Source organism: Protopterus annectens, chromosome 14.part0 (genome assembly GCF_019279795.1).
Source record: "Protopterus annectens isolate FY-2018-M chromosome 14.part0, PAN1.0, whole genome shotgun sequence".
Lineage (NCBI taxonomy): Eukaryota > Metazoa > Chordata > Ceratodontiformes > Protopteridae > Protopterus > Protopterus annectens.
Genome location: NC_056748.1, coordinates 1,126,758,725 through 1,126,773,368, shown reverse-complemented (window position 1 = coordinate 1,126,773,368; position 14,644 = coordinate 1,126,758,725). Strand labels below are relative to the sequence as shown.

Here is a 14,644-nt window from a genome sequence, read left to right as displayed (position 1 = left end):
TGGTGAGGGGTGAATAAAGAGCCTTGCCCTGCTGGGCAATCAGTGTCAGGGTATATTAGTGCTTGCTATTAGGTCTGAGCAAGTGCTGGGGTGTAAGATGCTTTTTGAGTGCTTAGGTTGAGAGTTAGACTAGTTTCAAGGGAAAAACTAAAGAGGAGACTTAGTGGAGCTGGGAATAATTTAACTGTAGCTAACTGGCACTGCCCGGTGCGCAAAATCGTGCAAACGTGGTTTTTATAGTAGGGAAATGAAAGAGATAGAAATTAGCCCAAAATGGCTAATAAACTACTAACTTCTGGGCTGGAACCACTCCTCCAGGACCGATAGGTTGCTCAAAGGTCCCCTCTCTCACAGGTGAACAGAGAAACTTCCTTCTATCCAAGTAAGGTATGGGCAACTCAGAAACTAGTATCACAGCCCTGAATTCAGCACTAGCCTGAAAACCAGACTATACTAGCTAAGAAAGGTGGGAAACAATGATTTTTTTTTTTTTTGAAAAGATAAGGGAAAAACAGTAAAAAAATACACTTAAAACAGGTTTAAACGACTACAAACGATCAGAAAAGGCTATCGCACTTTAGTGTGTGTTCTCATTTTTAACATTATCTGGGAGGTTCTGGGAATGCAGCCAGCACAAATCCTCAAAACAGTACCAGTGGCCACAGTCCTGGTAGTAGTATCAACTGAGTCATACACGCACACTACAAACAATGAGTAGTGACTTGTACAGCTGAATAAATGATTTAAAGCAGATAACTCGTCACAAGAAAAAAAATACAGACAAAAGATTCCTCCTACTTTCACAATTCAGAACAAACTTTAATACACAAGCCTGACCATTCAAAATTCTGAAAATCAAAGTTGTAGGATCAACTTAAACCTCGACACGGTTATTAATAGGACGTGCTGGAGGGATAGATTCATCACCCAAAGACTCCCTATGCTGTGGAACAAAATCCCGGTTTATGTGAGGCAGAGCACCTCGCTGGCCTTGTTCAAGAGGAATCTTGACCAATGGATGGGAGATCGCAGATACACCCCAGGGGTTACCTCAGTGTCACTGCTCGACAGAAGCACAGCAAAATAATGGGCATAGTTTCTCCAAACTAAAGGGGTGGCGTAAGCCACAAAACTATGGGCTAGGCTTATAAATGCCCTCGGGCAGATAGCCTAGTATGAACGTATGAACCTATGAACCTATACACGTTTTCCCCAAACTTATCAATGATCTCCCCATCCTTACCAGAAAGAGTAGTGACTAATTAACTAAAAGCTTTACAGTAGGAGGATTATCCAAGTCTACAGCTTTTGGGTCAGGTTTGGGAAGTGTATATAAAAACTAAAAGACTGAGGAACCACCCTATCAGCCTTTTCAGCGGCAGCTGGCTGACTACGAGAAACACTGCAGGTAGTAACACACATTCTCCAAAGCTGACAACTGGAGGAATAGGTGAAAGCTTTGGAAAGTCCTTCTGTAAAAGCTCAGAGTAACTTCCTGAATGTTGTCCCACTGAAAAAAAAAACTAGCATATTCTGGAAATAGTCTTAGAGAGAGAATCCCCCATACAGAAGAATCAGAAATCGACTTCTCCTCTGAGTCTGAATCAGAATCTAAGAAAACCCTGCAGCTGTCTCTTCATCCTCCTGTCTTTTACCAGAACTACTTTATAAGAAGGGCCAATAACCTAAATTAAACCCTGAGCCATACCCAGTAAACGACTCCTGTCTAAGGAAATGTGAAGTAGAGCACATACATGTTTAGTTTTCTGTTTATTCTTGATAGGAAAAATGGGGCCAACAGTGTTATTAATGGCAACAGCAACTTCCCCAGGGATGGGCACAACATTCTGACAAAACAGGGAAGCCTTTACTGTTTCTTCTCCCATGACTGACAAGAGTGGCAACTCCCTTGCCCACTGAGGGAAGCCAAAAAGCTGCAGAAGCAGTGGATAACCACTGGTCTGTAGTGGCTGCAGGTGCTACACCAAAGCTTGGCAGGAAAAATGCAGGCTCTCATTTAAAAGTAGAATGCAGTCTCATGACAGCCCATTAAAACACTTTTTTAATGGAAGGTTCCCCCAAAGGAAACTTTCCCAGCAAAGGAACAGCACATGCTGACCACTGATTCTCAAAAGCCTTAGAGGAGCATACTCTTCAGTGGCAGGAAAGCTCTGAAGAGCTTGTTGCATAAGTCAGCTCAGCTCAAGTTGACTGATGGTTTGGGCACGTGGAAGGTGCCTGAAACTTTGCAAGCTGGATGGCTGTTATAGCCTACGCAGGACATAACCCATATAGCTAAGGCTACTGCAGCACTGATCAATATGAGGAACACCTGGGCTGATGTGGTAGAAGGTGAGCTACACGCAGAATGAGTCTTGGTTGGCTGTGTTAGGATACACCCAAACTGATTCTTAGATCTAGCTTTCTTCTTTCTCTAGGTTTGTTTCTGATCTGCTTGACTATAGTCTGACACCTGTAAAAAGCAGGTGATTAAAGGGCTAGCTGTGACTGTACCTCTGGAAAGATGGATGAAAAAGATGCTTGACTATCATTTTTCTTTTTTTCTCTAACTTTTTAAAATTTATTAGGACAGTGGACCAAATACAAAGCTTTTATCAAACTGTTTATTAGGAAAGTGTGATAAGGATTCAATCCAGAGTGTCACAGCCATATTAGATGGTGTGCTTATCGACCCATCTTCTAGGCTGGTTAAGTAAATGTGGAAATCTGAACCTTCAGCGTCTCATCCTTCATTTCTGCTGCTTCAAAGTATCCACTTGGGACTCTGCCATGTGTGTCTGGTAAATAATGGCACTGAAAAAGAAAGTAACAGATAAACATTTTTCTAAATCTAAAAAATTCTACTTTTCATGTCATTAGAAGAAAGCAATGGAAGCAGACGCTAAGTCCGACCCTTTCAACAGCATCCTTTTCATGTCATTAGAAGAAAGCAATGGAAGCAGACGCTAAGTCCGACCCTTTCAACAGCATCCTTTTCATGTCATTAGAAGAAAGCAATGGAAGCAGACGCTAAGTCCGACCCTTTCAACAGCATCCTTTTCATGAGATTAGAAGAAAGCAATGGAAGCAGACGCTAAGTCCGACCCTTTCAACAGCATCCTTTTCATGAGATTAGAAGAAAGCAATGGAAGCAGACGCTAAGTCCGACCCTTTCAACAGCATCCTTTTCATGTCATTAGAAGAAAGCAATGGAAGCAGATGCTAAGTCCGACCCTTTCAACAGCATCCTTTTCATGTCATTAGAAGAAAGCAATGGAAGCAGACGCTAAGTCCGACCCTTTCAACAGCATCCTTTTCATGTCATTAGAAGAAAGCAATGGAAGCAGACGCTAAGTCCGACCCTTTCAACAGCATCCTTTTCATGTCATTAGAAGAAAGCAATGGAAGCAGACACTAAGTCCGACCCTTTCAACAGCATCCTTTTCATGTCATTAGAAGAAAGCAATGGAAGCAGACGCTAAGTCCGACCCTTTCAACAGCATCCTTTTCATGTCATTAGAAGAAAGCAATGGAAGCAGACGCTAAGTCCGACCCTTTCAACAGCATCCTTTTCATGTCATTAGAAGAAAGCAATGGAGGCAGACGCTAAGTCCGACCCTTTCAACAGCATCCTTTTCATGTCATTAGAAGAAAGCAATGGAAGCAGACGCTAAGTCCGACCCTTTCAACAGCATCCTTTTCATGTCATTAGAAGAAAGCAATGGAAGCAGACGCTAAGTCCGACCCTTTCAACAGCATCCTTTTCATGTGATTTAGAAGAAAGCAATGGAAGCAGACGCTAAGTCCGACCCTTTCAACAGCATCCTTTTCATGTCATTAGAAGAAAGCAATGGAAGCAGACGCTAAGTCCGACCCTTTCAACAGCATCCTTTTCATGTCATTAGAAGAAAGCAATGGAAGCAGACGCTAAGTCCGACCCTTTCAACAGCATCCTTTTCATGAGATTAGAAGAAAGCAATGGAAGCAGACGCTAAGTCCGACCCTTTCAACAGCATGCAGAGAGCTGAAATGGTGCGGAGTCTCCACTATGATTTTTATATAGGGATTCACAAGCATGGTGGACTCTATAGAACTGGTTTACTTTCCTCACATTGGGAAACAAGGTCCGTCTCCAGGAAAGCTGCCAAAAGGCTTTCTCAAATGTCTTGAAAACAGGTGAAACCACTGGGTACTTTGGTTGCCCCTTTTTACCTTAAAACATGTTTTATGATTAGTGGGTGACGTGGATGGGGTTTTGTAGTGGTACAAGGTCCTGTGGCAGTACAAGGTCATTGTCCTGATCAAGTGTGTTCCCTTGTTTCTAGGAAGGTGTCTGAAGCCAGGCAGCAACCTGCCGAGCACATTTTACATGCTAAATAAAACTTGACTACAGAATGTCATATTTAAAAAAAAAAAAAACACTTCTGTGATGACTTGATGTTATCAGTGATTATATGGCATAATGCATTCAAAATACTGCCTCATTTTCTCCTTCACCAATGTTTCAATTAATTCTTCATTGCCATCAAAGTGGGCAAATATGTTATCACTGCAGATCTTCAGACTGCTACTCAAACATGAAGACCTCACTAGCTACTTTTCAGGCTTCTGCAACCACTTTGTTTGCTGACAGACTTACACAAATAAGAATTTCCAATGATCTTTAAAGAAACAGCAGTTAAGGTAATAATCAGAGCAATACAAACTTAAAAATAGGATTAGTAAAAAGGGAAAAAAGGGAAAACAGTAACTACAGAACATTAGAAAATGTTAAGCTTTTTAAACAGTTCCGTTGCTCAGATTACAAAGTGTAATATTTTACTATACTACACAATTTGTTCCTTTTACAGAGACGATAACGTGCATACTAAATCAGATATTTGTTAAAAAGGTAAGGGCACAGCACAGATACCTTGGCATAAGTGAGCTTTGTTTATATTCAACAGATTTTCAAGTTTGAAAGTTGCAGGAATACAGATGTGTAACACAGTTAAACCATCTGGGAGTTTTTCCCTTCCAAGTATCCCATTTTATTATAGATTTTCTTAAAAATGACAATATGCTTCTGAACTATTAAAATAGCACTGCATATACTGCAGTGCGCATATTTTGTTCTTGGATATTCCAAAAGGATAGCATCCATCCTCGCCTTTCACAAATTCAGTTTTGCAGTCTGTAACAAATTAAAAAAAAAAAAAACCTAACAAATTTGACCAGCCATGCTTACATTCCAGTTTAAGATGGCAGAGTATCCCCACCAAAGGCTTACAATTCTTATAGGGCCAGGAAATGACTCAGAAAAGCTAGAATTTGTAACGAAAACCTGTTTCTTCCCAATATTCTTCTGCCACTTCCTAGGTGAGGCAAAGCAAATCTAGTTCACATATTTAAAATCTGTCAAAAATCATGCTCTAAAAGTGAACAGATTAAGTCACATTTAAATGAAGTTTACTCCATTGAGCAGTGGCTGTATTTGGATTTTTCACACCAAAAGAACAAAAGATTTCAAGAATGGATTTGCATTACTGAAGGAGAATGGTCTAGCAAACAACCTTTTGACTCATTCCTTCCCCGTGGAAGACACTGTGGACAGTAAATGGTGCCACAGGTATTCCCAGTAATGTCTGGAAAAGTACAGCTGTGTAAATAAACTTACCACAACAGTAGGTGTTAAAATGACCACTTCTGCAGTAGCTTTAGTTGTATGGGTTATACATTGTCAAGAATATAACAGGCAATCAGCTTCCAAAGCTTCAGGGCACCTTCCACGCACCCAAATTGTCAGGCAGTTTGAGCTGATCTAAATAAAGACAGGTTTGGGTGCAATCACATTGGACTTCCCCGGAATGTGCATCCCCCACCAGAAAGAGATTGGAGGTGATTGCCCACTGCCAGACTCTTAGCTTCTCGACACAGGGGGTAAAGATCTTGTTCCTGCTTGTTTGTTGATATACCAAACTACTGACATATTGTCTGTTTGAATCGCAATTGTCCCGACAGGGAGTGAGTCTTGGAGTGCTTGCAACACAAAAAGCACAGCTCTCATCCCTAGAATGTTGATATGCAGATTGGCTTCTTTGGGAGAACAAGTACCTTGGACTGTCTTCCCCAGATAATGTCCCCCAACGCAATCTGAGAAGCATCCATGGTCACTATGGTCTTGGGCTGGAGAAGTATGAATGGTTGACCTTGCTGGGACTAGCAAGATTGTGTCCAACATGAGATGCAACTTTTGCATATTTGGGTCATTCTTACCTTTCCGGACATAGGGTGACTGAAAAAAGACCACTGTATTTGCAGCATCCATTGTAAAGGTCTCATGTGATACCTTGCCAGGGGCACTAGGGTTATGGCTGCAGACAATGAACTTAGAGCCTGTAGAACTATTCCGTCTGAAATCTTCGTATTGCAGGTGATCCTTGAGACTTGGTTTCTGATACTCTGTACTCTTGATAAGGAAAGTGATGCAAACATGGATTGGGTGTTAAAGATTGCACCTAAGAATTCCAGCTGGTGGGTTGCAAGTATGATTTACAGTGATTCCAACAATTAAGTAAGCTCTTAGTACCAGGTCTCTTTGCTTGTAACCAGGTGATACCTGGTTGGGGCAGTGATGAGCCAATCATCTAAATATGGAAAAACCAGGATTACCGGCAGCCTTAGATGTGCTGCTATCACTGCCATGCATTTGGTAAATATCCTGGGGGCTGTGGTGAGAACAAAAATCAGTGCACTGAAACTGACAGTGACTGGCTGCTGCTCAGAAGTGCAAGAACCTCCTGGACCATCTGTTCATCTTTATGTGATAGTATGCATCCTGGAGTCTATAATGCACATCCAGTCATCCTTTCCCAGAAAGGGTAGAATGGACTGTGCCGTGACCAACCAGAACTTGGTGTGCGCGACAGACTTGTTAGTGCACTGAGATCCACAATCGGTCTCCAGTCCCCCGTCTTCTTTGGAACCAAAAAGAACCTTGAGTAAATTCTGGATCCAATTTCGTATGGTGGGACCACCTGGATGGCTCTTTCTGTGAGTAACTGCTGAATTTGTTGAGTTGCTGGCTCCCCTCTGACTGGGTAGAACATTGGGGAGCTTTGTTATTGGTGGGAGGGGGTATGGTATATCATCTGGTAAATGCTAATAATTCTCTGCTCCCAAGTGTCATTTGTTATATTTAGCCAGGCTGTTTTGTGTAGGAAAAGTCAACCCCCAAACTGCCTCCAGAGGAAGACAATTGGGCCTTGTTTCAGGAGCGCTGATATAGTGTGTCAAAGTAAGTATCTTTGGACCTTGTATTCTGCGGGCCTCTTCTGCCATTACTTCCCCCTCTGCCTCTGGGAGAACCAGTGCCATGTGTGTCTTGGAATGGACCTTGAGATTTTTCTAACCATATCTTGCGACCTCCTCATTGATTCCTTGAAAAGGTTCATTGGGGGGGGGGGTTAAAAAAACTTACTCCAATGGCAGACAAGGTCTTTCTGTCTTTCACACCTGGTGACTGCTTCTTTCACAGTGGGTCCAAAAAGCGAAGATTTGTCGGACGGAGCGTTAATGAAAGATGATTTGAAAGGTTCTGCAAAAATCACACAGGCACAACCAGACATGTCTTCTAATGGATATGCCTGAACTCGCCACCCGTGAGGCTCCTTCTGTTGCACTGGAGAAGAGCCTCACGGACGACTTTACAATCAATTGTAAGGTAGTCAACTGAGAGACCACTGATGCTTGGGTCCCTTCAGTAGTGGTCCTTGCTAACAAATTGTAAAGTTCATTGATTAGATCCCTTTGCAATCTTGTGAAGTGGGCTAGATAATTCAGCAAACATGGCAAAAATCGCTGAAGTGTACACTCACTTCCCAAACCTGTCCATCACCCTAGACTCCGTACTGGGGGGGTGGACAGACTAACTCTCTTCAGTGAGTTCCTTTTTGGTGGTTGCCGCCACAACCATGGCATCAACCAGTACGCCCTTACTCCAATACTGCCTTTCTACTGGAGGTGTCATAATTCTATATGGTCTCTTGGGGATGGGTTTGGTCAAGTCAGTTCCTTCAAAGTCTTTCGACAAATTAAATCTACCAACTTGCTGGCAAGTGGGGCTACCCAGGAGGTACAAGGGCCACTTCTGAAAGCTTCCAGGCATACAGACTCTTCAGGAGATGGGTTGTGGACAGACCAGTCACCCTTTTTGTTTTAGGAGTTCGAGGATGTCTCTGAAGGAAGCGTCATCGGGTGGTGATTTGGGACACCCATCTTCTTCATTAAAGTTAGTATCCACAGTGAGAGACTCTTCTGGTGAGTCCAGGTGTTTCCTCTTACACCGTCTCTTCCTAGGGACTTCCTTGAGGTAAGAATCCCCAGACTAGGTAGACTGGAAGCTGTTTACCAGCTCTCCCAGTGGTGCTACACCATCGGGTGGTGATTTGGTGAGGACAAAAGTCACTTGGGTGGTGGTCAAGGGTGGAGCCAAGGACGACAGACCCACCTGATCTGAAGGTACAGAGAAAACCCTCCTCACCTCCTCAAAGGTTGACCTCCCTGGGAAGGAGGAGACCAAAGGAGCAGAGCGAGGGAGTCCCTTGTCCACCAGCACCCCCCTTCTCATAGGTTGTCCACCAGAGAAGGAAGCCAGCCCCGAACTATCCAATGCCAAAGCTCTGAGAAGAGGAGAAGGCTCTGCGAACCTTGGAGTCAACAACCTCCACAGATCTGACATGGAAGCCTTGTCTCCAAGACCCATCCGGATCCAAAAAGGTCAGAGACGAACTCAAAGTCATTGTCAGATCTGAAGACAACAGCTTATTCAAATCCGATACAGATGGGCCCGGAGCACTCAAATCAGATAACTTTGATCCCACATGTCAAGTCAGAGGAGGAGTAGACACTGGTGGAAGTCCCTGATCCAGTGGGGTAGAAACTATAAGGGTACCTTTCTGAAGTTGTTCTGTAACAGTTCCCTCACCATCCTTGCCACATCTGCCTCACTGAGACTTTTGGAAGAACAGGAGGACACAATATATGACTATCTAGAGTGCCTCTCCAGAATGGGAGACGGAACCCTAGATGGTACTGGATCCAATGACGGCGAGCAGACAATCTGAGGAAAGGGTTCTGGATCCAAGGACAGTGGATCCAAAATAGTCTTCCTCTTAGGAGCCAGGGATACCATTTTCATCATATCCGAAGATTTAATAGGCATCGGTGAAGTTGGATCTGACTTGGGCACTTTCCTCTAAGGTTCTGAGGAGGATGGAGCATCAGCTTATCTGGACCTCTTGGTTTTCATGAAGTTGACGGCTGGACCCCAGAGATGGCTTGGGAGAAAGTGGAGGGTAACATCCATTTCAAAATTAACTTATTTTTCCTTTCTGTGAGAGCCATAGGATTGAAGACCTCACAGATTTCACACTGTTTGTTTAAATGTTCAGGCCCCAAGCACTACACATACAAGGAATGCCAGTCTGGAAACATTTAGAACACATTTTAAATCCTTTCTCAAGAGATTTTTCTGTAAAGAAAAACCTGTGAATGAGGAAGCAATTGACAGTTATAGACAGCACTGTCACTCATGGACTCGCATGCACACACACTAGAGATACAAAGATAACTATAAGGGCAGAGTAGAAAGTTTTACGATGTTTTAGATGGCTTTTTTTTTTTTTTTTTTTTTTTAACTATAGGGTAGGGAGAAAATCATACCACAAAAGCAGTACTTAGAAAAAAGGACAGAGAAGTTATAGCTACAGGAACACAGAGAATACAACAGAAAAATGCACACTAAAAAGAAAATTCAGGTTTTTCAAAAGACTTCTCGCTCCAAAAGATGAAACTCGAGAGCAGTCAGCAGCAGCAAACAAGATTTGAGGAGAATAGGGACCAGAGCATTATGGGTAGGGAGGAGCTTGAATGTTTTTAGGCTTCCACAAGCTGAAACAGCAGCAGGGTTGGATCAGAGTGCCATATACTGAGGATGAATGAAAACTGACATCAGATTCTGCATTACTACAGAATTTGTATTTTTTGACAGTGAAGATATCTATGCTTTTCTGTGAAGATCATGCCACACAGCAAGCTCCATGTAATCCCTACAGGAGCCACTAGGAGCTACTGACAGAAGAAGCCAGCTGTTCTGTCTGACACAGTATGGCAGGATGTAAAGTACAGGGATAAATATACAGAAGAGGTAATGGCACCAATTTGACAATCCTGGGAAAAGTTTAAAAAACTAAGGAAAACAATTAAAAATGAAAGAAAAAAAATTGTCTGTAATAAAATATAAAATGTTGGATTTTCAGGGTTATCACTACAGCATGTGCTGAAGATTTAAATGCAAATGCAGTCTACTTGGAGGGGTAAAGCAAAGACTGCAGACCTGAATTCAGAAAATATGTACTTACTAAACACTCAGTGCTGCCAGAAACTAACATTTTAAGCTAACACTTAAATGTTGAAAGGCAACTTAATTTGTGCCATATAAATAATTAATATAAGCAAACAACCATAAACAATTTATACTCTACTTTATTCCCTTTTAAAAGGCAGCAAATAGAATCAACACCTGAGAATCAAAACACATCTGTAGTTAAACTACAGAACTCTTAAGGGAAACCACCAGACTTGTAGATACAATCCCAAGACCATAATTAATGCTGATAGCATATTAGAAATTTATGGATGTTTTGCAAGGAGGGCAGGAGACAGGTTGAGTCCCACTCCTTGAAGATTCCACCTCTTACAAAAAACATTAACTTCCTTTGGAGCTTTATTATATTAAAGGTTAAAACAAACAAATACCCCCCATCTAATCATATTTGTAAATACCACCTCTTTAAAATGAGGAAACTGTTTTAAATATTTAAAAGTACGCACTCACTACCGTACAAAGGGAATGGTACAGAGTACTTATGGTGTTCACTAATTCAATGAATGAGTCAAGACACTTCAAAATAAAAATGAATACTTTAACACTCACTGCTCTTCGAATGATTCAAATCAAATCATACAAATGGTTCTGTTAAAACTGTCACTTTGTCCATCACTGGTCAAGGATTTATCCTTCGACACCAGTGATGCTGACTAGGACATATTCATGAAAGCGTGCAGGAAATGTCAGATGAAAAAAGAAAAGCCTACTGACATGACATCTTGGGCAGCTTAAACTAGGACTGTGGTTGCTGGCAGCCATGAACCATTACACAGACTAGTTGTACAAAGCATAAAGGATTGCTGGCACTCAAGCCAACTAACCACAGTTAATGGTGGTTAATACTAAATGAAGAAGCCAAGATTACATCAGTGTTTTTTCTTTTCCTGGGGAATGTGTTCACTAGCTGAACTGTTCCAGACTTATCAGAGGAATGAGAAAATAAAAATACTTTCAAGGACTGACAGTGTTGTTTTTCAGGAATAACTGCATGTTTTATCTTAAAGGACTCCAGAGCAATCTCAGCATCGTTGTGTACAGTAACTAACCCATCAGCATACTCAGCAAGGCCTGAAAACTACAATCAGCAGTGAGGCAACAGACAAAGGGCACAGGCCATAGTGTCATCTTTGAATTATAGGAGTTTTTTGTACCTGCAATATTGATATTCAGAAAGAAACTAAGCACAATTAAATCACAATTACTCAAAAAATATGGTGAAAGCAATCAACACGAAGAATGCCTAAAGTCGCAGCAGTTTTTCAGTATATAATGCCAAGAGGACAAAAAGTTAAGAGTTCGCATCACTAATAATGGAAGGATAATAATGACATGGGAAAAAATTAAAATCATCTTTACTGTAGATACTGTAGTCCTATAACGGTTTTATCCTGTGAGTTCCCGAAGAAACACATAAAATTAACTTTCTAGCATATATTTTTTCTAGTGCCTATCCAATATGACCACTTTACAAGCAAATTTTGATAAAAAACATACTCAATGCTTTGACATACAATGTTTCATAAATGTGATTTAAGAGGATGAAACACCAAACCATAGGCAGTTAACAGGAGTGCAGTACAGCTGGCCTTTAATGAGCCAAGTCCAACTTCCAAATGACCCAAAGCACTGTCTGGATAAGTAACTTGCTCAAAGTCACACAGCAAGCAAATGAAGGCTGAAGGAATCGAAACCTTTACAATATGTATTAGTTTGTAAACATTTTAATCCTGTTTACCAACTGACAGATTCAGAACCTCAAGCTGACAACACTGGTAGGGAAAAAACACCGATTTACTGTTTACATCATAGTCACTGTAAAAAGATACATAGACTTTAATATTTCCCAATTTTATGAAGTGCAGTAGATGAATAAAAGGCAAAGTGAAATTCAGCAGGGCTATAGTCCACCCACTGACAACAGCACATCCTAAGCTCTGATGCTCCTTCAAACAGTCCAGCGCAAGTGTTAAGCCAGGTCCTGGAAAATTCCGCATAAAATAACTTAACATGGTAGGGACTGAATAAACAGTAGCGCACATGTACAGCTCCTTACCTTGCTAGACCACTTCCTGGCTTCCTCATGGAGTTGTCTAGCAGCCACCATGATAGGCTGGTTGAAAACATCACCAGCTTTATGTTCTGGGAACTCTTCATCTTTTTCCTCAGGAGGAGGTGGTCTTGGGGGAGGAACTTCACCTTCTGGAAGAGGAGGTTTTGGGGGAGCAGGTTCTTCATTTAACTAAAATATAAAATGTTCAATAAACTTCAATACAAAAAAAAGTATAACATGGCTGCATGTCAACAAATAAACTTTCAAATACACAGCACAGCTGTCAGTACCCAAGTACAAACATTTACACATAATTGTATAACAAGGCTACCATGCATTACTAAGTTCATACAGAAATATAATATAAGGCTGCCTAGCAGCAAATAAACTTTCCTATACTGTGTAACATACAGAACTGTAAACCGACGCAGGACCTAGACTTTGGAATTCTGGCCGATTGCGGGTAGCCTGCCAGCAGGATAACCCAAGAGCAATGACTACAACAGTGAAACACGATGAACATCTGGATCATAGCCACATGGAGACCTAGGCAGGGTAATGGAGCCCCCCCCCCCCAAAAAAAGCCACATCAATATTCCATTACTTGGCTGTCTCACCCCAGTTAACAAAAAACACTGCTCAACCTTGTCAGTGTGCATGCCATTTTCATTTTACTTTTACAATGATAACAGACATCTGGACTGAATTTAAACCCTTTATTACAAATTTTACATAAAAAATACTGACAGCCATATAATAAATACCCCCCCAAAAAAAAAAAAAAAAAGAGAGTGAACACACTTACCATGAGCAACAGTAAACTTCGCTTCTCACAAAATTCAAATTTACTGAAAATGCATCTGGCAACCCACTAAACTACAAGGCACATGCTGGGATTCATATTCAAAAGAACACATAGCAAAGCCCTAATTAGCACCTATGGACAAATCTGTAATGCTCTTGCTAACAGCCTGGGACAGCCCACTGGAGACAAGTACCCCTCTTTAAGGAGAATATCAGCAGCCCTTCTCTAGTGAAGTGACATGGCCAGAGTTGCCCAGTAAAGAAAGGTGGAAAGAATCAAATCTTGCACTATAGGAAGCAGCTCATAGTCTTACTAGTCTGCAGTAAGTGCCAGACAAACTATAGTAAACAAACACAATGCATTTCACACTTGCAAGCCTGCAAAAAAGCTTAATTAAAATGTGCTCATAGTTAAAATACTACTAATAAAATGGTAGACTCCATGCTGTGCAGTTTACTCATAATCAAACACACCATCAACACTCAAAAATAAAAGCTTCTGTGTTGTGCATTTTCATTCTTCCTTAATGTACGAGTTACAGTTCTTATCCAAGGATCCAACTTGGTCACATACTACAGACTTTAGATCCAACTCTCAAGCTCCTCCGTCTACCCACAATGCCCTACTCCATCCCTAATATCTCAGATTGTGTTTGCTGCCATAAAGCATTCAGTAAATAACAGAAGAGGAAAATATAAATAAGAATATGGCTCAAACCCAAAACTGTAGGTTCCAACAAATAATCCATCAGGTCACTCCAGAAGATGACAGGAAGGGGGAAGGAGGAGAAGGGAAAGTTGAGGAAGACTGAAAATGGACAACACAGATGCCTAGTTATGGTGAGCACATAACTTTTACATCTGATGTTTTCCTTTTTATTCTTCCTCAACATACAGAACAGAGTCCTCAACTACGTAAACACTGGTTGACCCTCATGGAAAGATATTTTGGAAAACTGCTGAACCAATGTCAGCTCTACTACTGGAAAGTAAGTCCACTTTGTAATGAGTAACAAAGGTATGCGAATTGGACCATGTAGCTGCTGTGCAAATATCATCTGTGGATTGACCAAAAGGCAGATAAAGTCGCTATGGATATTAAAAATAACTTGAGTAAAAACTTGTTAGCAAATCACAAGTAGAGTTGAGCGCTTTTCGTCTAGTTTAGTAACTAGACAACAAACAGCAGCTCAAATTCACTTAAATACACTTCCCCCTTCTTTCTCCTATTAACTTAATTACTTAATATATACCAATTAAACATAATAAATGACCTTAAACTTTGCAGCATAATTTAAGTTCAAGAATCAATGCTACCAGATGGTGTCACATACAAACATAATACAATAACATAAAATAGA

The 14,644-nt window shown here is 41.2% G+C and overlaps 1 protein-coding gene across 1 annotated transcript in view; it reads right to left on the bottom strand.

Moving 5' to 3' along the window:
- Window positions 1-14,644, bottom strand: part of VCL (vinculin) — a 1,795,541-nt gene that overhangs the window by 380,083 nt on the left and 1,400,814 nt on the right. Inside the window, exon 21 of the mRNA XM_044055664.1 lies at window positions 12,483-12,668. Within this exon, the coding sequence (XP_043911599.1) occupies window positions 12,483-12,668 (186 nt within the window). The remainder of the gene's footprint in view (window positions 1-12,482; window positions 12,669-14,644) is intronic.